Below are 27,319 nucleotides of genomic sequence, written 5' to 3'. Positions count from 1 at the left end.
GGGCCGATGCTAACCCAGCTGCCGCCGCTGCTGCCGCCGCCGCCGCAGCAGCGGCCGAAGGCCGCGATCATGGGCACGGTGGCGGACATGGACATGGGGGACGGCATCATCATCCTGGCGGTGGGCATGGCGGGCATCCGCATGGGTATGCGCATCCCGCGGACGCGGCGCTGCATGCTGCGTTTGGGGAGCCCAGTTCGGCGTGGTTCATGCCGTTTAATATGGAGCCGCCCGAGCTTGGGCCGGAAGGGTTGGGCGTTGGCGGGTTGGACGGGTTGGCGGGTATGTTTGGGAGTGGGGCCGGGGGCGGGGGGATGCATCATCACTAAACCCCTTGGGGGGCGAGAGGCATTGTGAGGGGATGACACACTGTCTCAGTTAGGTTTGTATAGTATGGGAGGTGGAGTTAGATACCATGTTTTGGACGTACGTTATTCAGGACGAGGATTTCTCGGAGAGGAGGGGAAAAGGAGCAAGACATTTTGCTGAGCGAGTTCACTGGCGACATCATCAAGGGATCACCCAGGTGGGTTTTGCAATTGGAACAGGGCCAAGGCGTACAATCTGTTGGATTAGTGGGCATGGAAGGTCGGGAAGGATTTTGCTGGTTTAAGGACGCTCAACGCTGTGCAGTGTATATCAGGCATTTGGCCACGGATCTGCCTCCAACCCCTTGTATCAGAAAACATGACAGAACGATGGGATAGGAAACCCTGGCGTGGCAGCTGTGGGCGATCTAGGGAGTTGTAATCACCTTACCTTGGGTACTTTCATTGGTGCGACATCTGCGAGTGCGAGCGAGAGAACGATCGAATGGATTCGGTTCAAACCAAAGCCACTGACCTAGACCGGGTGAATGGGTGACTGATTGACATGTTTTGGATCGGTGGTCGGGTTTGAGAAACGAGTAACTGAGCAAGGAGAGCAGTCGGGAGGTCGGCAGACAGCAACATACATCCCGGAAGTCAAAACCTACACGCATCGAGAATTCTCTTCTCCTCAAGATCAAGGCATGAATAACCAGTACAAGGCCCCCACTATAACCAACATCTAGACAAGTACGCCGAACCTACGCCTCCGCCTCAACACTCTTCTTGCCCTTCTTAGACCGCTTCCTCTTCTTCTTCCTCTCCCCCTCCACAATCCCACCTTCCCCGCCAGCCACCACAGGCACAGGCACCCTGCTAGGATTCTTCCCATCCCCATTTCTCCCACTTCCACTCGTTACCCCACCCGCCTTGACGTCTCCACCGTCGCCAAGGAGCGCCTCAAACCCAAATGTCGGGCCGGACTGCTCGTACTCGCGGCCAAACGTCTCGCGCCGCCACTGCCGCAGCCGGGCCTTCTTGCCCAACCGCTTCTTGTCCTTGCGCTTCTTCTCGGCGTCGCGGAAGGTGGCCAGCTTCTTGAGGCCCGCAAACTCGTTGAGGGCGGCGTCCGAGGGCGCGAGCAGGATGTCGCGCGCCGTGAGGCCGAACGAGTTGGGCGACGTCTCGCGGTAGCGGAAGCCGCCGCCGGCGGTGCTGGACTTGGAACTGGATTGGAGGGCGCGAGGGTTTTCAAGTTCTATCTTTCTGTCGACCAAGGCCTCGATCTTGGCTAGTTCGACGCGGGCTTGGCGCTTGGCGGCCAGGCGGTCCTTTTTGAGGTCGGCCGTGGTTTTGCGCTTCTTGGCCGGGGGCGAGTCCGAGTCCGTGTCGGAGGGCTCTTCTTCTTGTTGCTCAGAGGCTTGATGTTCTTGGGCAACCTCCTCATCGGAGAGGGTGATGTTGGGCTTGACCTCGTCGTCGAAGTCGGGAATGATGTCTTTGATGTCAATATCGTCGTCCCACTTGGGCTTCTTTGGCTTTTTCGTCTTCTTGTTGTTGGCCCCGGACACGTCGTCCTCCTGGTCCTCGTCCATAGACATGTCGTCAACCTGCGCATAGTATTCGTCGTTGAAGCGCTTCTTCATCTCCTCCTCCCACTTGTCGTCGTCCCAGGCGTCTTCTAGGAATTTTAGCCACTCCTCGTCCTTGAGAGTCTTGCCGCTCATGCCGGCGGCCTGCTTGATCTTGGCCAACTTTTCCGAAGCTTCCTCAATTTTGAGACGGCGCAACCGAGCCCGTTCCGCCTCACGCTCCTTCTTCTCGGCTTCCTTCCGCTCCTTCTCAAGCGCTCTCTGTTTTTTCCTGCCGGTCAGCTCCTCCTTTCTCGCGGAGCGGGCCGCGGCCATGTTCCTCGAGTACGTCTTCAGGAACTCGTTGCTCTTGGCTGGGTCCTCGAATCGCATATTGTAGGCATGCTCGAACTCGTCAGCTATGTCGTCCGCGTCTTCGCCGTCATCGGATTCGAATGCTTGCCACTTCGAGCCAGCCCCCTCTGGCGCCCAAGCCTTGGACGCCATGAACTTGTTCAGAAAGTCCTCTGGGTCCTTGTCGGCATTGGCGACGTCGAGCTCGGTTAGGGTGATGTGGGACGCTCGCGACGGGTGGATGCCGTTCTGTGCGGGAGCATCGTCCTTCTTGACGGGCTTGATGAAGGCATCGTCGTCGCTCCACTCCTCCTCGTCCGCGGCTGCGTTGATCTCGGACAATATGGACTTCTTGATGTCGTCTTGCTCCTGCGCATACGTCCTTGGAACGTCGGCGGCAGCAGCACTGTCATCGTCAGCGCCAACATCGCCGCTCAAATACCGCTCACGGTGGTAGTCGCGCAGGAACATGGGCTTTTCCTCCTTCTTCTTTGGCTCGGCGGTCGGGTCAAAGGGCTTGTAGAAGACGGCATTCTTGTCGTAGATCCTGGGGTCCTTGTTCTTGATGGCCTGCAGGGTCGCCGAGATCTCGGCGTCCAGGTCTTCGGTTATAAGCGCGGCCTCATCGTCCTCGGTCTCCTCCTCGGAAGATGACTCGGACTCCTCGTCTCCTCCGGAAGCCGTCTTGTACTTCTCCTGTAGCCTGTGAAGCTCCTCCCGTTTTTTGTTGTGTTCAAACCGGCGGGCGTACTCTTGGTTGATCTTAAGCTCGGCCGAGGGACCCAGCGTAGCACCACCGTCCTCCTGATCGTCTTCGCTGCTGGATGCAGAGTCGTCAAACAGGGCTTTCTTAGGAACACTCATGTCGCCTTGAGGGGCGCTCTGCACGCGCTTTGCTGGAACTGGCACCATGTCCAGAACTTCAGGTCTCAGCCTTCTGGAAGTCCGATGCCGTGAAAAAGGCGCGTATCTGGAGGCACCCAGAGGAGTAGGAAGAAGTTGGTTAACTTTTAGCGACTTCTGAACTTTTTAGTGGGGCAGCAAGTGGGCTCAGAAACCGAATGCCAAGAGTTTGGCGGATAGACTGATCAATTGGCATTTCCTCCCTCCGGGCTGGGGACTCACAGACGGCGCTAATCCAATCCTGGCGTTGGTTCGAGACGTCGTCGCATGCATTCCGGCTTCAAGCTTCGACTCGGTGTCTGCCTATCACGTCACTCGGATCCCATCTCTCAACGAACGCACACGCAAGCACAGCCCGCTCGACAACGCGCACCCCAAACAACCCTACTTCTGACTGGGCTTTTGTGCAGGGACAGCGCGCATAGCAATAACACCCGTCATGGCAGATTCGAATGCTCCCAAACCAAGCAGCAGCGTCAAGCTGGTGCTTCTCGGAGAAGCTGCCGTCGGCAAGGTGGGTGCCGTCCACTGTTGCCTCGATACTCGCAAACAACTAATAGTGTTTACCGCAGTCGTCTCTTGTTCTCCGATTTGTCAACAACGACTTCCAAGAGAACAAGGAGCCGACAATAGGAGGTGCGTCGCTCGCTCGGCTACCCTAGGCATTCTCGGAGCACAGAGGAATCCCGCTAACCCGGCCGACTATCGCAGCCGCCTTTTTGACACAAAAATGCAACCTGCCTACGCGAACCATCAAGTTTGAGATTTGGGACACGGCAGGCCAAGAGCGGTTCGCATCCCTCGCGCCCATGTACTACCGCAACGCACAAGCGGCCCTGGTCGTCTACGACTTGACGAAACCAACGTCCCTCATCAAGGCCAAGCACTGGGTTGCCGAGCTGCAACGGCAGGCATCTCCGGGCATCGTCATTGCCTTGGTCGGCAACAAGCTCGATCTCACGAACGACGAAGCGGGGGCCGGTGGCGACGCTGAGGATGTTGGAGCGGAGGAGTCTGGCGATGCGAGGAAAATTAGCACCGAGGAGGCCAAGACGTACGCAGAAGAAGAGGGCCTGCTGTTCTTCGAGACCAGCGCGAAGACGGGCTACCATGTCACCGAGGTCTTCACCGCTATCGCCAACGCGATCCCTGAGACGTCCCTGAAGACGGCTCGTGGGCCGGGCGCAGCGCACGCGGCCAGCCGGACGGAAGAGCAGAGGGTGAACCTTAACGGGCCACGGGATTCGAACGCAAAGGAGACGTGTGTTTGCTAATGGCAGTCGATGGGCGTCGGTAGCGTGGGACCGAGTTGCGTTACCGGACGGGGTTCGGTCCTTCGTGGTTCTTTCAATGGGAGTGGTCGGTCATATTGGGCAGGTCATCAGGAGTAACTAATTCTTTGGTCATTCCGTTTCTAGTCATTTATTCTTATCAACTAGCGCTCTTTTGCCCTCTTAGATGCCGCATGCATGGTGCTGAGAAGACAGCATCTGCTAACGCAGCTGGAGACGCTGAGCGATTTCTAATTGCAACAACTAGCTGCGTCCATTCATTCTTTTCGTGGTAGCTTGGGCTCTGGAGAGCACCTTAGAAATGCTGGAGCACCTCGCCTTACTGTATGCTGAAACCGGCATAGACAGTGCATAACAATGTGGCATTAGCTGGCTACCGTGCCCTTTAGACAGTATATCTGTATCATTATACTGTGCGACGACAGCTCAACTACGCACGTGCGATGGCGGTCTCGCCAAATTTTCACCATCCGACTGGCGACAAGCACGGGGAACGCGACCAGCGAACGCATTCCCTCGAACGGAGTACGGATACCGCACTTTCTGACGCATCCTTCACCACCCGTTCAGTCTGGGTACTCCATCAACACCTCAACGCAGGGAAGCGGTGCGATTCTCAATATACTTGCAATTATCGCGCCAGTTACAAGCCGATTATTCCAGCGACATCTGCCTGGGCTCAAGTCGGTTACGGGTTACGGTTCCACTCCTATTTTCGCAGTGTCCGGCCATTGCGCAGTTCCCGATGATCTCTGCTCCCTAGTTTCCACTGCTACGGACCTTCAGGGTTGCAGGACCGCGTTCATCGCGGACTGCAGTGTCACGAAGATGGCGGCGTCACTGGCTCTCACCGAGGCGCAGGCCGAACTCATCAAGTAGGTCGCAAGGCGGACTGGTTGCGTCGCGACACGACTGACAAATAGTTGCAGCTCCCTGCCGCAAGAAGACATCCCCGCGAAGCTTCGATGCGCCATCTGTAGTAAGCTCGCCGTCAACGCGTTCCGATTGCCGTGCTGCGAGCAGGCTATCTGCGAAAACTGCCAATCGACTCTGCCATCGTCGTGTCCCGTCTGCGAACACTCCCCGCTGTCGGCCGACGACTGCAAGCCGCACAAGGCGTTGCGTACAACCATCAAGGTGTTCCTGCGGACCGAAGAGAAAAAGCGCGAATCAAGCCGGCCGAAGGATGTCTCCACCACGCCGATCACTCCGGTCGACCCGAGCCCGATATCTGCTACCGCGCCCGCGATCCCAGAGTCAGCCTTGAAGGCTGAGGGAACCGAGGCTGTGGAGTACCAGCAGCCTGCAGCGGAGGAGCCAGCCAAAGATGCCGGCCTCTCTGCGGGAGCCCAGGAAGGCGGAGGTGCAGTCCCTGAGCAGGAAGAATATGGAGGCGCAGAAAAGACAGTAGACGGCGCTGTAGGACAGCTCCACGTTCCGCTCCAGCGCGACTACTGGGCTAACAAGAACCAGGAACAGCGAACGCATGACGCAGCGGATGGCAAGCCTGAAGCGAATACAATGACGGATGTGGCTTCTGTTCTACAGGATTCCGAGCATGTTGAGGCTGGAATTGCCGAAGAAGCCAAAGAAGGGGAGGAGAATGGCGACGAGAACGAAGCGGGCCTCCAGGATTCCAACATCGTCCCACCAGCTGGCATGGGCGGCGCATTTCCCGGCACCGGTTTCGCCCCTGGATTCGACCAGATGCAGATGATGATGGCCATGCAAAACGGGTTTGGCAACTTTCCTCCGATGATGGGTCAGTTCCACCCCACCTGCCTTACGATGATTGTGCGACTCGACTAACACTACTTCAGGCATGCCTGGCATGAACATGGACCCGATGACGATGCAGATGTACATGAATGGAGGCTTTCAAGGCATGGGCATGAACGGCATGAACATGAATATGGGCATGGGAGGCTACGGGGGCGAAGCCGATAACTGGAGCGGACAGCAATCATGGAATGTCGGCCAAGATAATTACAATCATCCAAGCGCTTCTGGCATGGGCAATGGTGATTATGGCTCGCTTAACTCTGGCTTCCAGACAGGATACAATCAAGGTAATTATGGCCACCAGAACCAGTTCAATGACTATCGCCGGAACCATTACGGATTCCGCGGTAGAGGTCGAGGCCGTGGTTACGCATACGGATACGGGCGCGGGGGCTACCAGCACGGATACGGCGGCGGCAGCGGCAATTGGAATGACCAGGGTTACGAGGGGCCTCCGTATCAGAACGGCCAAGTCGACCACCAGGGCAGCGGCGAAACGAATCCGGATGCCAATGTCGACGAGTTTGGGCGTTCACTCCGCGGTGATATCGGGCAGGAAGGAGACGGCCAGCAAGCGCATGCCGGATGGGGAGGCGCCCCGGACACTGCGAACCAGGGCCCCAACGAGGGCGGTGAAGGCGCAGAGGGGGCGCTGCCGCCTCCGAACCCCGACGTGCCCCTGAATGCGCCCAAGGGCCCGAAAGCCATGCTGCGGGGTCTTCCCAACACGAGCATCTTACATCTCCAAGCTAGAGGCTGGGTGGATGATGATAAGCCGCCGACGCCCACCAGCGCCGCAGGGACAGGGTTCGACCGGGGACGGTCGCGGAGCACTTCGCTCCACGGCTCCCACCGCGGCAGATACCACAGCGAACGCTACCAGGACCAAAGCCGGGAGCGCGACTACAGCGGCCGGGACCGTCACCGCGACCGAGACAGGGACAGAGATCGAGGCAAGGACCGCGAGCGCTCCTCCAGCGAGAGCCGCAGTCGTAGCCACGATCGCAGGGAGCACCGCCGCAGTAGGCGGCAGCGGTCGTACTCGCCGGCCGAGGACGAGGAGAGCGGGGACGAGCGGCGCCATCACCGGTCGTCGCACCGCAGGAAGCACTCGTCGTATGGCGTCGAGGAGCGCGAGGCCAAGTCCCGTCGGGACGAGCAGGAACAAGACGGCCGGGCGAGGTCGGCCTCGCCTCCGGCCGAGGACAGTCAGCGTCGGAGTCACCGGAGCAGCCGCAAGGAGCGCGACTCGGAGAAACGCCGGGAGCGGGACAGGGACAGGGACAAAGACCGAGATGAGCACCGGCACCGGTCGCACCGGTCGCACCGCGATAAGGATCGCGATCGGGACCGGGAGAAGGATCGTGACCGCGACCGCGAGAGGGATCGCGATCGTGATCGCGAACGGGACCGCGACCGCGACAGAGACAGAGAGCGAGACCGCAAAGACCGCCATCGCGATAGAGACCGCGACCGCGAGCGAGACAGGGATCGGGACCGGGACCGTGACCGCGACCGTGACCGTGACCGTGACCGTGACCGTGACCGAGACAGAGACCGCGAAAGCCGCCGCGACCGCGAAAAAGACCGCCACCACCGAAGCAGCAAAACCACCTCTGCCGCCGCTGAGCTCCCTTCCACCGACACTGCCAACAACCCCGAAACCAACAACAGTGAATCCAATTCCCCTCTCGCCGCGCGCTCTGCCCTAGGACGCGGAGGAGGAGGCCTCGAGATCAAAAGCGCCGCCGCTGCCGCCGGAGCACCGACGACCACAAACACGGGAGACGTTAGTAACAACAACAGCAACAGCAGCAATCACACCAACAACCGACGCTCGTCCCTCACCACCCCCAACACCAACCCGAACAACAGCGGCGACGCGCACGCGGCGGAGCGTGCCGCGCGCGACAGGGAGAGACTGCTGCGCGAGACGCGGCGGATGGCGAGTCTGACGGGGCTGGCGGGTTCGAAGCGGAGTCGGGAGAGCCGTGAGGGTCGAGACGGCAGTGGCGGCGGTGGTGCGGAGGATGATGGTTGTGGGAGGAAGAGGAGTCGGGGCAACTTGAAGGGTCTCAGTCTCAGGAGAGGGGTTGGGGAGGGGGTTGGGGGGAATGGTGGGGATGTGGAGGGGGACGGAGGGTTGGATGAGGAGGAGCGGGAAAGGGCGAGGTTTGAGTAAAAAAAACAATAAGTATCTGCCTTCATACTCAGTGGAGGGACATTTGCTGGCGTGAGTAATACACTCATGGCTTGGGGATGGGGAAGTTGGGGGGTAATAGAGTGGTTGGTGTCCAGTCGAGATTGGGTTTGAGGGGTGTCTGGTCCAAGGTACATGGTAAATTCTATCTGCCGACCTGCTTTTTCCTGGGGATGACGGCCAGCTAGCCGTTGAGCTGAACGGCCATCAGCTGAGATTTGGAATGGATGGGTGGATGGCTGAGTGCAGGTGCTGGTGTAGTCTATGTACGTTGTTGCTAAGGTTTGGGCTTGACCGAGGAAACCATTATCATTAAACACGGGGCCAGGTTTGGTCTTGCTCTTGTAGTTGCTTTTCGTCTGCCGATCGGGGTGCCCGACCTAGCTTACCATCAGCATGCACGGGCTAACTGCGAAGTCATTGAGCACCCCCGATACGAGATGTCTTCCCGTGCAAGTGGAAGCGGGACCCCCTCTGGTAGGAGTGGAAAGCAGAATTTCTAGTAGCAGAGGTAAGGTATTAGCGGAAGGGGAAGTAGTGGAAGTAGCAGTGGTCAAGACCTAGGCGGCTGTACTAGCGGTTCCGAGACCACCACGCGCTGGTAGATAAGGTTTCCATGGCGTCAATGCGTTCCCCATACTCGGTGTTCTTATCGCCCGGCACGAGATGGGTTTTGGTTTGGACCAGCACCCGGATGGCGCGGTCGTCATCGTCCCCGTCGGTGCTGGTTGGGAGGATGAATGGTTGGGTCACCTGGGGGTTCTCCTCGTGGGATGGGGCGCTCATATATTTGTGACAAGGCGGTCGCTGCAGAATTCCGCCGACAGCAATGGCGTCCTGGGCCCAAGGTGGGTGCTGTGTAAAGGTAAGGTGATTGCGCTTGCTTGTTGACTGCCCTGCAGCGGGAGTGAGTGCTGTTGGTTGACAGTTAGGACAGGCGTGAAAATGCTCCGTAGCTGCACTCAACTAAGCTAGGTACCTAGCTAGATCTTCAATAAATGCTTCAAGATACCAAGATGTTTTTGAGCCATCTCTATGACACATGAAGGTCGCGATGCTTGCGAAAGTCCTCGATCTGGGGTAATCTGAGTGGAAATGGTTAATAAAGGAGACGAAGGATGCAGTGAAGCTATCCGGCATCTTACGGACACCTTACTTGGTGGTACAACACTAACCCTGAAGAATAACGTACCGTTTTGCTATCTTTATACTCCGTAGCTTGAACTGATTAAGAGCTACCTTACGCTGAGCTACCTATGCTAAGGCTGTCCGGAGCTGCCTTGAAGTAAAGGGGTGTAGCAGCTTAAATCAAGTGGGGGTGGTCCTAGTGTTTGAGGAGCACTGTGTGCCCCTCATCAGCAGGAATGTGGTCTCGATATCCATGCCAGCTTTGTCCCACCCGACGTGTACCGCATCCCGCACCTACATTGAATGTTCGCTACGTGCCCTGACATCTTGACAACTAAATAGGGTTTCTCTGGGGATGTGCACTGCTCGATATCTTCCGTCTCCTATCTATGGTTCATCAAACGTTCCGTTTTAATTTTTCACTTCATGTAGACGTTGCACGATGCGACCTGCTGGAGATGACGCTCAAGGGCGTCCCCGCAGTTACGACACCGACGGGCCTTCCACCTTCAGATTGCCCTCCGCTCCCCAGATGACCTACTCTCTCGGCGACGAGTCTACCATCGGCTCGTCCTCTCAGGCCCCACCTCTTCTCTCCAGGCGTGTAAAAGACCACAGAGTGCCGCTTCCCGAGCACCCCGAGCACCCCGAGCACTCCAAGCCCCGAGTGCCGTCGCACCACGACGTCGAGCGGAACAAAGAGCCCGCTCCTCGGCCCTCGAGCGCTAAGGTCCCCTTCGACACCCTCCGACATTACGACCACGACTCGTCACGGCCCATCTCACCTTTCCCCCGACCAGCCGATACCACCAACCTCTCCCAGCCCCTCACCCCGGTTATGCTCGGTGCATCGGGCCCTGCCTCGGCTCTAAGTAGTGTTTCCTCCCGGCGTAACTCCCTGTGCCTCTCGGACGACCTCGCCAACTGTCCGATGAGCATGAAAGACGGGGACATCGCCGTCGAGGTCGAAGAGGAAGAGCAGCACCCAGGCGAGGCCGATCCGGCCGGTGCAGAGAGCTCCCTGTCCATGATTGACAGCGGCAGCGCCCCGCAGCTGATCATGCCCAGCATCAAGATGCCGAGCCGTCGGCCGTTCACTGACGTTGGCAAACGCATGGGAAGGCTCAAAGTGCTGGTTGCCGGCGACAGCGGCGTCGGCAAGACGTCGCTGATCAAGGCCATCGTGCAGTCGTGCGAGCACATTGTACACGTCGATCCGATCACCCCTTCGGGGTTACTTATCTCGTCCGTGGCGAGGTCGACGCAGATTATGCTTCCAGGGACCGGAAGACCGCAGGGGAGCAGGCGCCATTCAGCGAGGGAGAGCACGGGGACAAGGGAGATCACTGAGATCTATGCGAGCACGAAGCCGTATCCTGAGTGGTGGTCCGAGGTGGACGATTTTCGGGTGCTGAGGCGGAGGAAGAGCCTGGGCGATGCGGTGCTTGATCGGAATATCTGCTTCGTTGATACCCCGGGGTATGGGAGCGGGTCATCGGTGAGTTTTGATGCTGCGGTGCAGAGTACCACGCTGACGGTTACAGCCCATGGAAACAATAACGTCCGTGGCGCAGTACATCGAAGTCCACCTGCGGCGGATATACTCGAATCATCTAAGCGACGGGGACCTTCTCAACCTGCTGGGAGGCGAGGGCGGCGTCCAGGTCGACGCTGTGTTTTATATGGTGTCAAATCGTATGCATCCATTTATGATTTGCCACGACCATTGCTGACCATCACCAGGCCTCCGCCCGGTTGATATCGAGTATCTCCAGCAACTCTCGCCCCTGACCAATATCATCCTTCTCCTGGCCCAGACCGATCTGATGTCGCCTGAGCAGATCACCGCCAGCAAGGAGCAAATCCACAGCCAACTAAAAGAAGCCAATATCCGTCCCTTCTCTTTCTCCACCCTGTCCCCCTCCGATGCAGACAAGCAAGGCATCTATGCCATCTCAAGCGCCGCCGGTTCCGACCACGACACAATGGACGCTAGCCTGCTCATGTCGCCCGACTACGTGCAACCGCTAATCCCCACCGAACTTGCCGCTCTCGTTGCCCAAGTCTTCACGCCAAACGGCGCGGCCTGGCTTCGCCACTCCGTCGCCCGCAAGTACCTCGCCTGGCGCAACGCCAACTCCCCTTCGTCTCCGGCCCTCTCCTCATCAACGCGCCCGCAATCCCTCGCCCGCGGCCAATCCCTACCGCAAAGCCTCAGCTTGGCATCATCTTCGTGCGCTGCGTTTCCGCACTCAGTCCAACCATGCCAGCGCAATTTCCTCCCTCCCTTGCCACCCATGCAAACACCGACTAGTACAGGAGCGGGCACAAGCTACGCCCTCGCCCGCCTGGCGGACCATGCTCAGAGGGAGGAGAGGCTGGCGCAAGTGCGGCTGGCGAACTGGGCGGCGGAGCTGCAGCGCAGTCTGGAGAAGGAGAGAGAGGAGTATGCGAGGCTTGCTAGGCAGGAGAGAGCGATATGGCTTGCCGAGAGGATTGGTGAGTGTGTGAGAGAGGGTGCTGCTTCTGGCGCTCCTGGAGCGGTTTCTGGATTCGATGGGCCGGTTGTTGCTTCTGATCGCGATGGCTGCAAGGGGAGGGGGACAGGTAATGGCTTGCTGGCGAGGAGCAGCAGGAGGCGGAAGAGGATGGGACAGAGGGGAGGAGCAGGAGGGTTTGGGGAGGTAGAGGGGGAGACACAGCATCGGCACAGGCAGGATCCGCTTGGCTTGCTGGAGGTTGCTGATGAGTTGAGACATAGGGGGCTCATTGCGCTGGAGGTGCTCGGGAGTATTGGCGTGCTGGGCGGGTTGGCGCTCTGGGTTACGAGGCATTACCTGCATGTGCAGGGCCTTGGGTGGGTGATGGGCGAGTGGGAGCGGTTTTGGTATGGGCCTCGGTAATGGAGGGGGCTTGCTCAGTGGGCAGTCGGTTTTCTTTTGCTTATTTTTTTTCAAGGGGATGGATGGGCATACCTAGGCAAGTATGACATGGGATCTGGGCATCTCTGAAGTTGTGGTATGTCATGTCTTGGGGTTCAGATGTGCAACTCCTGGACGACAGGAGCGCTGTTACCAGGCATATTCCGAAACCGTGATTTTCTGGCTTTTTACTGAGCCAGATGGTGACAAGGTATCACAATATCTGGTGGGGGTATCGGTGTCGGGAATGGGTATGGGGCATTGCTGGAGATTCACATCGTGGCTCGATGGTTTCTTGGGACAAAGCTACTCAAATCTCTCATAGTGCATATTTTATACCACATCATTGAAATATGTCAAATCGTCCCCTCTCAGACGATTTTGCCTATTTCTCACCACCTTGCTCTCAAGCCAATCACCCCGTCTCAACAGCGCTGTGCTAGACACGCTGGTCTAGATCTCTAGACGTGCTAGTTGTAGGTGATTCTGCCCTATCGAATATCACTGACATGGTTAACATCACTGACAGGGTTATGGACTTCCCATGGCGTCCATGCCATACATATCAATGTCTGAATTTAGCAAACTAGGTATGCTTTGCCCCTTGTCGAGCCTTGCAACACCGACAGAAGCTGGAGTTAGACAAATGTTATTCGACACCGCAGCCTGTGTCAGTTAAACTTTACCACAACCTTCTTAAAAGAGAAGGTGTCGCAATATTTGGGTGAGATGAGCAGACACGTTAGAAAACGGGAGGGTCTATCAATGTGTCCAGAACCTTTTCTCCTTTGGCAATCAGGGAGGACTCGGATGCTGTGACTTTCACGGGCCGATTTTACAGCAACGGCCCGGCATGACAGTGCCCTTGCATGCCGTCCCGAGCCGGCTTGCCAAGCTGCGGGACTGTAATCCGTATACAGATTAACCTAACCGGAATCACAGCCCGTCAGTCCAGTCTTGGCACACGGGGCTGGGCGGTGTCATTCCTGGTCCACATACCCCGCGATTCTGCCGGTTGGTCCCTGGATCCACAACCGCAACGTCTCTTGTGCAACGACTTTTTCCCTGCGTGCTTCTGACAACCTGTAAACGGACTTCCGCAGCTGTCCCATTGCAACTTCATTCACGACTCTGCCAAGCTTGAAATTTTGAAGGTAATGTAACTCATGATCAGGCCTTCTCTTCACGGTCCTGCACTTTAGCAGCTTTCCCTGCTCTTCCTGGCACCTCCTTTGGCTGGCCTGTCTTGTTTACAGCTCTGCAGTTTGGGTTGATCCAGGTAGCGAGCTGCTCCTTGATCCCAACCCGTGAAAGTCAAGCTGCAAAACTTTCCCTGTCTTACAAAGCTTGCCCTCTCTCACCCTTCCACGTCCTTTCATTTATTCCCATTTCCAAAAACACACAACCAAAAAATCCAATCCTCTCCCCTTGCACTCTTCACTCGTCTTCGTCTTCTCCATTTTGACGACAAACTTGTTTTCTCAGACAACTCTTGACAAGCAATCGCAAACTGTGGTCGGTGGATATTCGATCATCTCATCGTGGACCAGCACCAATTCACGGGCACTCTTGAGACATTCCCCTGCTCAAGACACCATGTCTCAGCGCCCGGGCACGCATGTGCCTGCCGTGCGTGCTGAAACTGAGAAGTCGCTCGGTATTACACAGCGCTCGGCCGCCATTAACTTCGCCTGGACTGGCGACATTCGCAAACGGTAAGTCTCGTTTTGATTTTGACTCACTCCTGACAAATCGGCGATGTCGTCGCGATCTGAACTCATGGACCTGGTGCTGCGGCTCATGGTTTTGAACTGACAGCTAACTCCTCTCAGGTACACCGATTTCCTAGTCAATGAGATTCGCAAGGATGGCACTGTCCTCCACCTTCGCGATTTCGAGGAAGAGGATATTCCTCTAACGGTTCGTACATTTCCTGGCTCGCAAGACCATGTGTGCGCTGATAGTCTGCGATTTAAATGCTCTAACACCGCATACTCACAGACCGTAGTTGAACGCAAGCCCTCTGCTGCCAGTCTCAAGCCCGACAACAAGCCGAAGGTCCAGCACGTCTCTGAGGATGACCGTCGAGCTTTGGTCGCCATGCTCGGCGGGCCTGTCACCCAGAAGCTGATCGAGCTTGATGAGAAAATCCAAGCCAAAGAAACTCTGACTCCAAAGGAGCGCTTCGTCGTGTTTGACGCCATCACCGATAGAGCCAAGCGGGGCACCATTCACCAGGTTTGTTGCTATGGCTCTTGTCCGCTCGGCAGCATCATGCAGTTCTAACAGTTGGCAGGAAATTCGCCGTATCTTCCGCTCCCGCTTTGACACTGTTGCGGATGCGACAGGCGTCATCACCGCTACCGCCGCCAAATGGGCTGTCAACAGCCGGGCCGCCAGCCAGAACTGGGCTCCCCGCCGTGACAATAGCCGCCGTGACCAAGCCCGCGAGTTTGGCGAACTCGGTGGTGAATACCTTCACTTCACTCTCTACAAGGAGAATAAAGACACCATGGACGCAGTCAACACTATCGCCCGCCTTCTCAAGATCAAGGCGTCCAATTTCGGCTTTGCTGGTACCAAGGATCGTCGTGCCGGCACTGTCCAGCGCATCAGCGTCTACCGCCAAAAGGCCTCCAATCTCATCTGGCTGAACACTCGGATCCCCAATGTCAAGGTGGGGGACTTCGAGTACTCCAAGGAGCCTCTTCAGCTGGGCCAGCATGGTGGCAACGAGTTCGTCATTACGCTCAAGAACTGCCAGCCCCTGGGCGGCGACAACTGCTCCCTTCCCCAACGCATGAAGATGATCCAGCAGGCTGTTGAGTGTGGCCTCGCCTATCTCAAGCACAACGGCTACATCAACTACTACGGTCTGCAGCGCTTCGGGACCTACACCATTGGTACCCACCTGCTCGGCATGAAGATTCTGAAGGGTGATTACGAGGGCTTCATCGAAGACATTTTGCACGTCGATGATGACTTGCTCAAGGAGGTCTTGAGCAACGCTCCTCACCACTACGGGCCAGGCAAGGACTTCCAGAACAGCCGGGACGACCACAACCGTGCCCGTGGCATCACCACGTGGAAGGCGACCAAGAATGCGGGGAAGGCTCTCGAGTTCCTCCCCAAGCGTTTCAGCTCAGAGACTGCCATCATTCGCCATCTGGGTAAGAACCCGAAGGACTTTACTGGAGCCGTTCTGAGCATTACCCGTGGAATGCGCATGATGTACGTCCACGCCTACCAGTCGTACGTCTGGAACTTTGTCGCCACTCGTCGTTGGTCCAAGTACGGAGCCAAGGTCATCGAGGGCGACCTTGTCCTGGTCACGGGCACTCGCCGTCGTGACAAGTCTGACGATGACGAATTCAACCCTTACGATGATAACGACGATGACAACATCTACGCTCAAGCCCACGCCGTGACGGCCGCCGAGGTCGCCACCGGCAAGTACACCATCTTTGACGTCGTCTTGCCCACTCCCGGTTATGATGTTTCGTATCCCCGGAACGAGATCGGCGAATATTACGTCGAGTTCATGGGCAAGCCCGAGAACGGTGCCCTGAACCCCTTTGACATGCGCCGCAAGCAGCGCGAATTCAGCCTCAGCGGCAACTATCGCCCCCTCATCGGCCGTTTGATTGGCGACCCCCAGTACGCCGTCCGGGCGTATCGCGATGACACAGAGCAGATGTACCCCACTGACCTCGACCATGCTCTCCACAAGAAGAACGCCGAGAAGCTCGCAAAAGCTGTGGCTCATCCGGGGGCCCATCCCGCCGTCAACCCGCTTGTCAACCGCTGGGCTCATTTCTCTCAGAACGCTGCTACATATGATGACGCCATGGCTGCCGAACGCCGCCGCAAGGCTGATGAAGAGCCGCCTTCGGACGCTGTCATGGTCACCAACGAGACTTGGGTCCAGACTGGGGCCGACAGCAGTGCCAAGCGTGTTAAGCTCGCGCGCCACCACCAGCAGATCGAGAACCCGCCGAACGGCCTGCCTTGTGGTGACGCGTCTGCCACCATTCCGACCCTGAAGGTTAAGGAGCCTGAGGAGGATGCAAGCCACCCGCGTTTCCCCGTCGGCAACGGCGCCCCGTTGACCCAAGACAAGGGGGACGCCTCCCCTCCGCACATCTTTACGGATGGTCCTTTCCCCATGATTCCTCTTCCTAAGGGTGCCATTCCCACCTCTGGAGTCCGCGGCGTCTCAGACAGCTACTATGCCGAGACTGGCAAGATTCCCTACTTTGGGCCGCTCCCTCCCGGTTTCACGATGCAAACGAATGCCGGCGGTGATGCCTCTCAGGGCCAGGAGCCGGGTCAGCACCAGGAGATCAAGGTCGAATCGTCCGGCGTGTTGAATCCGATTGAGGCTTCCAATCTCGCTACCAACACCTTCGAGAACCGGGGTGACAGCTCCATGCCCGATGTTGCCTCCAAGCAAGTCAAATCCCTGGCTGCGGATTCGATGAATTGGTATGACGCGAACCCGCTCAATGGCTCCATGAACACTGCAGCCGGCCAGAGCAATGACGAGAGCATGGCCCTCGTCAAGGTTGAGGAGCCGAGCAATGCCGACCCTGACACCGAAGTGATTAACGGCGTCACTTTGCCCAAACTCCGCACCGCATCGGATAACCCCTTCTCTGTCCTCGGCGCTGGCATTGACGAGGGCAGCATTGACCCTAATGCCGACAAGATTGCTGTGATCCTCAAGTTTCAGCTGAAAGCCAGCAACTATGCCACCATCGTGCTCCGCGAGCTCATGGGCACGACTATCGAGGGGACTCCCCTTTAAGCCCGTCTTGGTTGATGGCTTCGGAGTTCATCATCCGAAGTCATTTTATGGCGAAGCCTCGTTCAGTCAGCCGTTCGTCATTCCGATACGACACATCTTTGGCATACTCGTACTGGCTTCTAGACTTCGTCTTGGCCTTTTGTTGGCCTACTTGGTCTGTTGAAGCATACTGCTGCTCCGAAATGGGCGATCTAATTGTACCGCCAACACATCGGCCCTTAGACCCCACGATGAGCATGTCTATCACGCATTTTCGGCGCTTCGGTCTCGGTTTCTCATTTAACTTTTCAGAAACTGTCCGAGGCTCTGTCCCAGCTGGAGATGACTGTCGCTTTCACCGTTCCGGAAGCCTACTCTTCTTGTCATCCTCCTGTGCCGACGGTTATCGCGGCACCACGCTTGTGCTCTCTGATCCATGGCATTTTGCCTCTGTTCTTCGCTGCGCAACATTGTCTTGGGCGACTCGGTCTCTCTTTCCTTTCTCTTAGACTTTGTGCTGTCTACCAATTCGGCTCACGTGGAGTGGGTAAAAAGGGGAACTAATCTGATATTTTCTGCTTTGCGAAGCTTACTTTGCGAGTGGCTGCCATATGGTTGGGGCCTGCGCATTGAGCTTGGGGAAACAACAAGGCGCTGCATTGCATGGGCACGACATGGCAAATGGTGGTCGGGGGTCAAAACCTGATATTTTCTGGGTTTTCTTCTTTTCTTTCGGCGTTGCCAGTTAGACAGGGGGGAACACTGGGAGAGGATTTTGACGTGAACATGACGCACCATTGAGATACCCCTTTTGCAGGATGGTAGATGGGTTATGTACGACTATGATGATGACCCTGGGCAAGTGAACGGGACAATAAAGTGGTGACTTGTATCAATCTTTGGCTTTGGTGTGCTTGTGAGGTTTCGACGTCCACATAATACAGACCTTAAGGGGCTTTCTGGGCTGCTTCACTGAATTGGACCCACTAACTCCCGTCAGTGGCAGACATCTCGTACATGGGCTAATAGAGCCGTCATAGTGTCCCAAGACGTAATCCGAGCAGAGGAAGGCTGGTCGGCCCGGCTTCATGTCCCATTCTTCTGCTCGCCCTGACCAAAGGGCGATGACGGCGGGGACAAACCTGTTCACAGACGGCTGATTTCGAATTCATTCACATCATTGACGCTAGAGGACAGGATCTGAGGTCATTAACTTGTATCCCACACCCATGCTTCGCTACGTAAGATAGGCTGTGACCTCCTGATTCGAATTCAAATGTAACCAATGAAGATTGAACATCAGAGGTATTACCCGTAATCACGATAATGAGGAAGAACGAAAGGAAATAGGCGCTCATCGCTGATGACCACGATCACAAAACCCCGAAATCTGCCCTTCGTCCGTCCGTTTGTCCAAGCCAATTTCGATTTGATCCGTGGCGCAGTTTGTTCACTCATTCTTTCTCCAAACCTCTCTCTCTCTCTCTCTCTCGTTACTATCCAAGCAAACAAGTCAAGAACAGTAGCATACTCGCTGCTGAGGAAACCAACCTCGTGCCCCCAACCGCGCTCACCCTTGCCACCCGCTAGCCGCTCCCACCTCTTACACCCAACACCACGCCCGCAGAAGAAAAAGACAAGAGAAGGAAAGCGTACCGTATCACAGCTATAATGATACCGATACGACATCAAAAGCATGCCTTTGCCCAAAATCAGTCAACCGAGACCATCACTTCAATCAGCTGTGCTTGCCCCATCTTCCACATGGCACGGTCTCCTGTTTTCCCATCATCCACTTCCCGCGGTAATCTAGAACCACGAGTCTGTTTATTTGTGTTTCTCAAGGCTGTGGCGTGATCAACTGTTAGATCCTAGGCGGGCGACTATCTTGACGATGCTGATGATGACGAAGATGATGATCCCCATGTTGCTGATTTCGCGCCATATGCTGTTGAGGTTGGTGAGAATGCCGATGCAGGAAAGGAGGCGGATGCAGATTCCACGGTTGACGCAGGTGACAGTGCCGTTGACGTCGAGGCAGGGGAGAATGTCGAGATGATGGGCGATGTTGCGGGTGCGGGTGGCCATTGAATTGGAAGAAAAGATCAAAATCGGGGGTAGGCGGTCTTCAGGGCGTTGTCTTCAAGGCGTTGTCTGGCCCCGTGCCAATACAGATGTTCCGCCACACCAACTGAGTGCGTGGTCCGGTCGGTTGTCTTCATCTTTATCCAACAAGTTTGAAGAAGCGGTGACTAGAGCGGTGTGCGGGTGGGTGGTCAATCCAGGACGAGAAGAGTTTGGTGAGGTAAATATCTGCCCAGTTCCAGACGACGGTTGCTCTGCAGGATTGGTCGCTATCACTTTCACTCCTTTGTCCGCATGCGGTCGCAAATCAGGGACTGTAGAGGGCATCTTTGAGGTTGCTGGTCTGGGGGAGGGGGAAATGTGACTGCCCCAGAAAGCCTGTTACCATCGTTTCTGTGGCCCTTGTTGGTGCCCTTCTGACGAGCAATCCGTGGATCAAGTTTACTTCCCTGACGCTCTTTGCTCCCTCTGCCCCACCCCGGACGGCGTCGCAGACCGAGTCACGCCCGGGCTGAACCTGGCCACGTCCGGCACTCTATGCCTTCTGTGCAGCCTGAGGTTCTTGATCGTTCCAGCCCCATACCTGGGCTAGGTAACGGCGCATGTTAACGCGTTTGGTGCTCATATCCTTCATCCAGGGGTGCTCCAGCATACGCCACGGGGTGGCTCGGCGGGCGGGTTCCTTCTCGAGGCTGGTAAACGGGTGGTTAGCGTGACCGTGACATGCTGGCAGGAGCAAAAAAGGATAGGGAAAAGTACCAGCACTCGATAAAAAATTTGAAATTGGCACTCCAAAAGATGCCGGCGTCGGGTTCGTCCTTCAGCTTGGGCGTGGGGTGCTTGACGATGTACGTCAGCAAGTCCAGAGGAGTGGCGCGGGGCTGCATCTCGGTTCCGTCGGCCGGGAAGGGGAAGCGATGCTGGGCAACCTCGAGCAGCGTGATGCCGGTCGACCAGACGTCGGACGTGATGGTGTAGGACTGGCCTGTGATGCGCTCGGGCGCCATGTAGTAACTCGTCCCAATGAAGGTGCTGGCGTCACCCTTGGTGCCGAACTCGCCCGACACGCCGAAGTCGCAGAGCTTGACGTCGCCATTGCGGCAAAGGAGAATATTGCTCGGCTTGATGTCACGGTGAATGATCTTCTTGGAGTGCAGATAAGTCAAGCCCTGGAGCACGCCCTCGGCGACCTTCCCCAAGACCTTCTCGCCCGTTCGCCCACCAAGGCGCTTAACCTCCTTGTAGATGCTGTCAAGCGAACCGCCCTCACAGAACTCCATGGCGATTGAGATGGTGGCCGTGGCGGGGTCCACAAAGGCGCCGTAATAGCGGCAGATGTGTTGGGAGGCACATCCCTTGTTGAAGCCCAACTCGCGGATGATCTGTCTCTTGGCATCCGGATCAGGGTTGGTTGTAATAATCTGGACAGTCAGCAAAATGGCATGGCCGAGAAATGGGGGACTCGGATACGCACCTTAAGGGCAAACACGGTATCGTGTCCCTTCAGTTTGCACTTTGTCACAGCACCACCGGCACCCTCGCCCAGGTTCCCAAGCTCGATGATCCTCTTCTCGTGGCTCACGATGCGCCAGCCATCGTCATCTAGGTCTTCAACGTCTGCTGTCCTCGCTTTCTCTAGGGTGAGGTCGTCGAAAGCCTCCAACAAGCCGCCCTCTCCTTCCATACTCTCACTCGCATTTGAATATAACGACCCAACCGCTGACACGGGGTCGCCGGTCGATCGCCCTATCCCGTATTGGCTTGCAAAGGAGAGAGCACTAAACTGAGAACCGGCGCTGGTGGGATTGCTGGCGCGGCCGTCGAGCGGCCCAAAGCTCCCGCTCCTGCTATGGGCGGCACTGCTTTCGCTGCCGCCGCTCGCGCTTTGTAGGTTGAGGCTGAGTGAGGGTTTGGATGGTTGTTCTTGCGGTACCACGGTGCTGCCCATGGGGGTCGCAAGGTGCAGAGTGGGCAGGGCCGGACGCGGAGGAGGCGCCCCATGGTTCCCGACCGGCTTCGCGTTTGGGGATGGGGGGATTGCGAGCCCCAAGCGGGGAGCGCGGCCGCCTGGACGAGCTCCGGGGATGGCTGGGCGAAGGAGTGGCGGTGCGGCCGATATCGTGGGGGCTGGGGAAGGGGTTTGCTGAGGGATTCCGAGTGGAGGCTTCATGGTGGAAGATACCATCAGCGGGCAAGCTCAAAAAAGTTTCTCGGGCGATTCGAATTATCTCTCGTTTTCGGCGGGCCGGGTTTCAGACGCACTTCTCCTCCCAACGAGATGCCGAGATCACCTCTTCCCCAAGCTTCAGGAGAGACGGAGAGAAGGGAGGGAGATTGTTGGTGCAAGTGGTGCATGTGCACGAGAACAGGAGAGACTTCGACATCTAGAGCAAAAAGGAAGGGAGCTCGTACCATGGCTGCAGCGGCGTCGCTGCCCTGGTTCTGGGAAGACGCCATTATTGGGTCCGGTGCTGCGGGCCCGGCTCGTTCGCTGTCCACTGGGAACTGCCTAGAGCAGCAAACCAGACTGGCTTGCAGACAAACAGGGCGCGATGCAGTGGTTGGTTGGTTATCCCGACTAATAGGGCCGAAGCGAGCGAGGGCTGACAAGAGCGCTGGGTCGTCGACTTGGATGCAGGAGCGGCCAAAACGATCTGGTGTGCTGCGCAACACAGCAGCGAGCAACGCACAAGCGGATGCAGGCAACGCTGGATCAAGCAACTGGGGAAGCTGTGGTACACCTCGTGCTCGGGCTCGGGCTCAGGCTCAGGCTCCAGCTCGATCAGGCCCAGAGTTTCGTGCTCTGGGTCGGTTGGTTGGGTCGTGGCGAGGCGCGGATTGGATCAGCCGCTCGTTTACGCAAATGGCGCAAATCCGTCTGGGTCGTGGCAGCCAATGCGGGTGCGATAATATGGCGATGCAAGGCAGTTGGCGCAATGGATGGCCCTCCGTAGGAGTTCGGTCGGGTTTGTGGACGCTGTCGAGGGTTGCGAGTGTTGAGATAGAAATGCGGTGTCCAGGGAGAGGGTGCTGCAGTTGATGAGTGGAATCAACCCTCATCAATGACAATGACCCCTCCACGAGTTACAGGTACACGTGTAGGCGCCCAATCCAGGTTCCAGCGGCTCCCCTGATTGCGTCGGCCCGGCCAATGGCCGAGGCGGGTTGGGTCAAGGTCCAGGTGGTTCTCACCATAGGTGGACGTTGGATTTGGTGGACAAAGGCCTTTGCTGCCCTGGGCTTGTTGGTGGGGGCCCAGGCAGGCAAGAACGAAAGCAAATCACTGGACGGAGAACCCGATTGGAGCTCTGGGGAGAGATCCCAGCGAGTCAGAAACCTTACCTGGAAAGTACAGTACGGACAGGGCAGCGAGCATCGGGCGGCTGCTTCCAAACAAATGAAAAAACAACACAAGGGGAAAGGATCCAGCCAGGCCTCTTTGTCTCATGCCCATCTCGCGCATGTCCCAACGGGCTGCAAGGGATGGATGGATGACGGTGCCGGAGCCGCCGGCATCAACGGTCGTGGCTTGGAGACGTCAGTCCTAGGTCTCAGTCCTAACAGCCCCACAGCGACGCCCTATTACCCCCCTCTGGCAGACAGTCCTGCAGATCTATACTCGGCACTAAAGGTACGAGAATTATGCTGCACAATTACAACTAAGTTGTGTCTATGGAGTAGCTGGTGGTTTCTGAGCTGCCTGTGTTAAAATCATTGTTCCTTTTTCCAGAATTGCGGTGTTGCCTGCCAAAAGCCATGTACGGCTGATGTGAGCAGAAGAACCCTCCTCAACAGCTACTGTGTAAGCGATGATCAGGCAGGTGCTGTCCTGGGCTTCCAGCTACCCTTTTGGCTATGGCTGCCGACAGAGAACGCTGATAGTGACTGGGCGATCCCATCATTTGTCTCCTGGATTTCGGCACTGCACCCTCGGTTGGTTGGAATGGCTTGTGCCTGAACTGGGCGCTTCAAGGGCCAATACCAAAGTCACTTGGTTGCGTTTCAGGCTCTTGGCAGAAGCCCTGGCAAGACCAACAAAGGAATCTGAAACTTAACTGGAGGCATTCATCTGAGTAGGTCAGCTTCTGCACTTTTACACAATTTTCGTGACTGCTCGGATAGTAGCCTGAAGTCGAGTCGCCTCCTTCAAGCGCCCAAGGCTGGCGCTTCTCGAGCTAGGTAGTTAAGCGCCGTGATGTGTGTTCGTTGGCCAGGGCAAGCGGGGACATGGGATCGACCGTTTGATGTTCAAGTGTGTCTCTCGGCTTCGAGCTCGTTCGACCCCCGTCTCCACTAAAGCTCGGTGCCAAGAGATCTCCTTTTTTTTCATCGTGAACCCCTGCCAAAAATATCAACCTCCAACAACAACGGCACTGTTGATGAGCTTGACAGTCACATCTGAGCCTCCCGAATTCCATCCTGTATGCCAGGCTGCGCAGTTTGACTCAAGCCACATTAAACATGCCATCAGCCGCCTCTGCGAAAGAAAGGCCCAAGAGGGAGCAAGCCGATGCAATTGTCGATGGGACAGCGTCGGATTCAGAATCAGATGCGAGTTTGGGGGCATCGGATTCGGACTCCCTGGACAGTACCAGCCCCAGGAAACGGCGCCGCACATATCCTGCGCCTATTGATGTTGATGATGACAACGATGACAACGACGCTGACGGAGAAACCGCGCTCAAGATCATCAAATCTGCCTTGAATGTGCCGTCTCGCATAGCCACAAAGCGCAAACCCCAGTCCGAGAACAAAGTTGAGGCTGCCCGCCCAAGCGAGCCTGACGTCGAGCCCGAGCCCGCTTCCGGGGTCACGGCCCCGCTGGATGTCAATACCACTTTTGAGTCGCTCGGGCTCCGGCCGTGGCTGGTGCAGTCCTTGGCTAACATGGCCATCAAGCGGCCAACCGCCATCCAAAGGGAGAGCATACCGATGCTGCTCAAGGGAAGGGACTGCATCGGTGGGAGTAGGACTGGCTCGGGCAAGACGGTGGCCTTCGCCGTGCCCATTCTCCAGAAATGGGCCGAGAACCCGTCCGCCATCTTTGCCGTCATCCTGACCCCTACCCGGTAAGACTCAACTTCCTTTCACAACATGTCTCTTGCTAACGCCACTCAGCGAGCTTGCCCTCCAGATCTACGAGCAAGTCAAGGCCATCTCGTCGCCACACTCGCTCAAAGCCATTCTGGTCACAGGCGGCTCCGACATGCGGTCGCAAGCCATCGCCCTGGCCCAGCGGCCGCACGTCGTCATCGCCACCCCGGGCCGCCTGGCCGACCACATCCGCACGTCGGGCGAAGATACGGTGTGCGGGCTCCGACGAGTCCGCTTCGTGGTCCTCGACGAAGCCGACCGGCTGCTGGCCGCCAACGGGCCGGGCAGCATGCTGCCCGACGTAGAGGAGTGTCTGAGCGCGCTGCCCCCGCCGGCCGAGAGGCAGACGCTGCTCTTTACAGCAACCATCACCCCAGAAGTCATGGCGCTGAAGAACATGCCCCGACAACCCGGCCGAGACCCGGTCTTTGTGTGCGAGGTCGACACCGACAACCTGGCCATCCCGCCCACGCTGAACCAGATGCACCTTCAGGTGCCCGTCACACACCGCGAGCACTACCTGCACATGTTCTTGTTGACCCCCACCAACGTGGAAAAATCGGCCATCATCTTCTGCAACCGGACCTCGACGGCAGACTTTTTGCACCACCTGCTCCGGCTCCTCGACCACCGCGTGACGGCGCTGCACTCCAGGCTGCCGCAGCGGCAGCGCATCGACAATTTGGCGCGGTTTCGCGCCTCGGCGGCGCGTATCCTCGTGGCCACCGACGTCGCCGCCCGCGGTCTGGACATTCCAGAAGTGAAGCTCGTCATCAACTACGACATCCCGCGAGACCCGGATGACTACATCCACCGCGTGGGCCGTACGGCGCGTGCTGGACGCAAAGGCGACGCTGTGACGTTCGTCGGCCAGCGGGATGTGGATCTGGTGCTGGCGATCGAGAAGCGTGTCGGCAGGCAGATGGAGGCGTGGCAGGAGGAAGGGGTCAATCTGGAGACGAGGGTTGTGAGGGACGCGTTGAAGCTGGTGGGAGAGAAGAAGCGAGAGGCTTTGCTAGAGTTGGAAGAGCACCGGGAGGTGGGCGGGAAGAGGAAGAGGGGGAAGCAGAAATTAAACATGGTCTAGACAGCTGGGGTGAGTGATACAGGCGGCAGGTCTTTAGAACGCATACTAAGCTTTGTCCGTAGACATCTCATGTAACCCCAAATCAATGACGAAATAATGAACCACCAACCTCCCCTACTCCTCGACCAACCTCAACACCCGAACCGCATTGCCCCCAAGCACCATCTGCGCCTCCTGATTCCCCTTCCCCAACGCCGTCTCGATTGCCGTCACATTCAATCTCACACTCTCCCACTCTCCCTCCATGTCCCCCTCAACAGGGGGAAAAAAAGGGTGATCCGTCCCAAACATCAGCCTGTCCGCACCCCCGGCCGCCTCCACCGCCGCCCTGACCCCGACCTCGCTGTACACCACCGCGTCAAGATACACCTGCTCCCTCAGCACCTCCCACACCGTCCTTCTCCTTCTCCCCATTTCCGTGTCGCCACCTCCTCCACCAAGCTTGAGATCATGCAAAACACAACTCTCGATCCGCCCCGCTAGAAAGGGCAGCGTACCCCCGGCATGCGCGAGGATCAGCCTCAGCTCGGGAACCGCGTTAAAGACACCGGCCAGGTACATGCGCGCGATGGCGATGGTCGTTTCCATGGGGAAGCCCAGCGCTAGCGGTAGGACATGGCCGTAGGCGCCCTGTTCAGAATGCGGACCGAAGACGGAGGGCGGTAGGCCGTAGTGCGGGTGCAGGAAGATTGGGAGGTGGGCGGACGCGAGGGCAGAGAAGATGGGGAGGAGAGATGCGTCGTCTAGGCCGCTGCCCAGGCCCGAGGTGCCGAGGATGATGCCGCGGCAGTGCGGGAGGGTGGTGAGGTGTGTGATCGCGGAGAGGATTGTTGAGGGCGGGGCGGTGAGGGGAAGCGTGCCGAAGAAGAAGAGTTTTCGGCTGGTCGGGGGTTGTTGGGCAAGATGGGTTGTGGTGTTGTTGGTGGTGGCGCACATGGCCTCGAACAAGGTGTTGATTTGCGATGCGATGGGGCCTGCTTCGGTGGGGGACAGAAAGTCGAGCCAGGGGTTGGCCAGGGAGAGGACTGAGATGGAGATGTTGTGATGGAACATGAAGGCGAGTTTGTGCGCGAGGGACGTGAAGTGATTGGTGAGCGGCCGGCCGGGGAGAGGCGCCGAGGGATCCTGCAAGGCGCGCTCGAGGGCTGGAAGCTCGGCTTCGAGGAGAATGAGGCGGGGCTCCGGGGAAGAGGGGAAGGTCCGGACCAAGGGGATGGTGTCTCGTAAGGAGAGGATCGAGATGTACTCGGGAGGGTACATGTGGGTGTGGATGTCGACTACGGGGGTCCCTTGTTCTGTCGGAGCCATTTTGGACTGTGTTGCTGGACTGGCTGGGAAATGCCAGAAACTGACAGGTCGAATTCACTGAACAGAAGGGGGATGTGGATGAGAATCAGGAGATTCCGAGACGGACTTCTCTCGGTGCAGCGAACCCCGGAGGCCAAGCTTCGACCGGACGCCAAACCGGCACCGACCCCGCGTCTACCACACCTCCCGTCCGACGGCCCACCTTGTTATCTGATCGCTGCAAGGTCTTATCTGTCCAGCAGCAACGGGTCTTACTTTTCGTTAGTTGAGGTGCGCCGCTATGATCATGTGTGGCCCGAAAGCAGATGATGCCTGATGCTCGTGGCTTCGAGGAAGTGGGTGAGCGTGTGGAGGTGCTGTACCACGCAGCAAGACACGAAGAAGGGACTGCAAGCCCGGTAGGAGCGGCTGGCCTGTGATTGTATTGGGCATGTTGACGACGGAACACAGTTTGAACTTTGCATATGTGCGCCAGTCGATATGCTTGGCCGCGTTGTGCA

At 57.5% G+C, this 27,319-nt stretch overlaps 11 protein-coding genes across 11 annotated transcripts; 7 read left to right on the top strand and 4 right to left on the bottom strand.

The window, feature by feature from the left end:
• Positions 1–795: 795 nt before the first annotated feature.
• N657DRAFT_645236 (Krr1-domain-containing protein) lies at positions 796–3,265 on the bottom strand. The gene has a single exon (XM_062792917.1). It carries the CDS (start codon positions 3,143–3,145, stop codon positions 1,070–1,072), a length of 2,076 nt encoding a protein of 691 aa, XP_062647422.1. The 5' UTR covers positions 3,146–3,265; the 3' UTR covers positions 796–1,069.
• Positions 3,266–3,385: 120 nt separating this feature from the next.
• N657DRAFT_645235 (ras-domain-containing protein) lies at positions 3,386–4,813 on the top strand. Its single transcript, XM_062792916.1, has 3 exons — positions 3,386–3,650; positions 3,709–3,772; positions 3,848–4,813. Exons 1-3 carry the CDS (start codon positions 3,576–3,578, stop codon positions 4,408–4,410), a joined length of 702 nt encoding a protein of 233 aa, XP_062647421.1. The 5' UTR covers positions 3,386–3,575; the 3' UTR covers positions 4,411–4,813.
• Positions 4,814–6,083: 1,270 nt separating this feature from the next.
• Positions 6,084–8,734, top strand: N657DRAFT_419593 (uncharacterized protein). Its single transcript, XM_062787275.1, has one exon. The coding sequence runs from the start codon at positions 6,251–6,253 to the stop codon at positions 8,390–8,392; it is 2,142 nt and encodes a 713-aa protein (XP_062647420.1). The 5' UTR covers positions 6,084–6,250; the 3' UTR covers positions 8,393–8,734.
• On the bottom strand, positions 8,558–9,286 carry N657DRAFT_645234 (uncharacterized protein). The gene has a single exon (XM_062792915.1). It carries the CDS (start codon positions 9,194–9,196, stop codon positions 8,984–8,986), a length of 213 nt encoding a protein of 70 aa, XP_062647419.1. The 5' UTR covers positions 9,197–9,286; the 3' UTR covers positions 8,558–8,983.
• A 534-nt stretch (positions 9,287–9,820) lies between these two features.
• N657DRAFT_690358 (uncharacterized protein) lies at positions 9,821–12,826 on the top strand. Its single transcript, XM_062797044.1, has 3 exons — positions 9,821–11,036; positions 11,083–11,233; positions 11,282–12,826. The coding sequence occupies exons 1-3, from the start codon at positions 9,981–9,983 to the stop codon at positions 12,439–12,441; spliced, it is 2,367 nt and encodes a 788-aa protein (XP_062647418.1). The 5' UTR covers positions 9,821–9,980; the 3' UTR covers positions 12,442–12,826.
• Positions 12,827–14,055: 1,229 nt separating this feature from the next.
• On the top strand, positions 14,056–17,266 carry N657DRAFT_680815 (pseudouridine synthase; the record flags this gene model as incomplete). The annotated part of the gene is made up of 4 exons (XM_062796325.1): positions 14,056–14,174; positions 14,292–14,379; positions 14,461–14,697; positions 14,756–17,266. The coding sequence occupies 4 exons, from the start codon at positions 14,056–14,058 to the stop codon at positions 17,264–17,266; spliced, it is 2,955 nt and encodes a 984-aa protein (XP_062647417.1).
• Positions 17,267–19,729: 2,463 nt separating this feature from the next.
• N657DRAFT_596286 (MAP kinase-like protein) lies at positions 19,730–21,755 on the bottom strand. Its single transcript, XM_062789993.1, has 3 exons — positions 20,805–21,755; positions 20,090–20,751; positions 19,730–20,022 (listed from the first exon to the last, which is right to left on the bottom strand). Exons 1-3 carry the CDS (start codon positions 21,513–21,515, stop codon positions 19,866–19,868), a joined length of 1,530 nt encoding a protein of 509 aa, XP_062647416.1. The 5' UTR covers positions 21,516–21,755; the 3' UTR covers positions 19,730–19,865.
• On the top strand, positions 21,358–22,747 carry N657DRAFT_645227 (uncharacterized protein). The gene is made up of 2 exons (XM_062792914.1): positions 21,358–21,494; positions 21,743–22,747. Exon 2 carries the CDS (start codon positions 21,744–21,746, stop codon positions 22,368–22,370), a length of 627 nt encoding a protein of 208 aa, XP_062647415.1. The 5' UTR covers positions 21,358–21,494; position 21,743; the 3' UTR covers positions 22,371–22,747.
• Positions 22,362–23,540, top strand: N657DRAFT_419080 (uncharacterized protein). Its single transcript, XM_062787273.1, has 2 exons — positions 22,362–22,961; positions 23,061–23,540. The coding sequence occupies exons 1-2, from the start codon at positions 22,482–22,484 to the stop codon at positions 23,286–23,288; spliced, it is 708 nt and encodes a 235-aa protein (XP_062647414.1). The 5' UTR covers positions 22,362–22,481; the 3' UTR covers positions 23,289–23,540.
• A 251-nt stretch (positions 23,541–23,791) lies between these two features.
• On the top strand, positions 23,792–25,511 carry N657DRAFT_656030 (DEAD-domain-containing protein; the record flags this gene model as incomplete). Its single annotated transcript, XM_062794654.1, has 2 exons — positions 23,792–24,399; positions 24,449–25,511. 2 exons carry the CDS (start codon positions 23,792–23,794, stop codon positions 25,509–25,511), a joined length of 1,671 nt encoding a protein of 556 aa, XP_062647413.1.
• On the bottom strand, positions 25,489–26,898 carry N657DRAFT_645226 (amidohydrolase-like protein). Its single transcript, XM_062792913.1, has one exon. The coding sequence runs from the start codon at positions 26,817–26,819 to the stop codon at positions 25,626–25,628; it is 1,194 nt and encodes a 397-aa protein (XP_062647412.1). The 5' UTR covers positions 26,820–26,898; the 3' UTR covers positions 25,489–25,625.
• Between the last annotated feature and the right edge of the window lie 421 nt (positions 26,899–27,319).

The sequence above is a fragment of the Parathielavia appendiculata genome (assembly GCF_033297405.1).
Source record: "Parathielavia appendiculata strain CBS 731.68 unplaced genomic scaffold N657scaffold_6, whole genome shotgun sequence".
NCBI classification, from domain to species: Eukaryota; Fungi; Ascomycota; class Sordariomycetes; order Sordariales; family Chaetomiaceae; genus Parathielavia; species Parathielavia appendiculata.
The sequence above is the reverse complement of the archived record's forward strand: the minus strand, read 5'-3'. Positions and strand labels throughout refer to the sequence as shown.

Coding starts and splice junctions, on each gene's coding strand:
- N657DRAFT_645236 (XM_062792917.1), bottom strand. CDS start 3,145: ATGGTGCCAGTTCCAGCAAAGCGCGTGCAGAGCGCCCCTCAAGGCGAC.
- N657DRAFT_645235 (XM_062792916.1), top strand. CDS start 3,576: ATGGCAGATTCGAATGCTCCCAAACCAAGCAGCAGCGTCAAGCTGGTG. Junction 3,651..3,708: donor GAGAAGCTGCCGTCGGCAAG/GTGGGTGCCGTC, acceptor TGTTTACCGCAG/TCGTCTCTTGTTCTCCGATT. Junction 3,773..3,847: donor CAAGGAGCCGACAATAGGAG/GTGCGTCGCTCG, acceptor CGACTATCGCAG/CCGCCTTTTTGACACAAAAA.
- N657DRAFT_419593 (XM_062787275.1), top strand. CDS start 6,251: ATGCCTGGCATGAACATGGACCCGATGACGATGCAGATGTACATGAAT.
- N657DRAFT_645234 (XM_062792915.1), bottom strand. CDS start 9,196: ATGAGCGCCCCATCCCACGAGGAGAACCCCCAGGTGACCCAACCATTC.
- N657DRAFT_690358 (XM_062797044.1), top strand. CDS start 9,981: ATGCGACCTGCTGGAGATGACGCTCAAGGGCGTCCCCGCAGTTACGAC. Junction 11,037..11,082: donor GGTATGGGAGCGGGTCATCG/GTGAGTTTTGAT, acceptor TGACGGTTACAG/CCCATGGAAACAATAACGTC. Junction 11,234..11,281: donor GTTTTATATGGTGTCAAATC/GTATGCATCCAT, acceptor GACCATCACCAG/GCCTCCGCCCGGTTGATATC.
- N657DRAFT_596286 (XM_062789993.1), bottom strand. CDS start 21,515: ATGGTATCTTCCACCATGAAGCCTCCACTCGGAATCCCTCAGCAAACC. Junction 20,752..20,804: donor ATACCGTGTTTGCCCTTAAG/GTGCGTATCCGA, acceptor CTGACTGTCCAG/ATTATTACAACCAACCCTGA. Junction 20,023..20,089: donor AAATTTTTTATCGAGTGCTG/GTACTTTTCCCT, acceptor CCCGTTTACCAG/CCTCGAGAAGGAACCCGCCC.
- N657DRAFT_645227 (XM_062792914.1), top strand. CDS start 21,744: ATGGCTGCAGCGGCGTCGCTGCCCTGGTTCTGGGAAGACGCCATTATT.
- N657DRAFT_419080 (XM_062787273.1), top strand. CDS start 22,482: ATGGCCGAGGCGGGTTGGGTCAAGGTCCAGGTGGTTCTCACCATAGGT. Junction 22,962..23,060: donor ATCTATACTCGGCACTAAAG/GTACGAGAATTA, acceptor TCCTTTTTCCAG/AATTGCGGTGTTGCCTGCCA.
- N657DRAFT_645226 (XM_062792913.1), bottom strand. CDS start 26,819: ATGGCTCCGACAGAACAAGGGACCCCCGTAGTCGACATCCACACCCAC.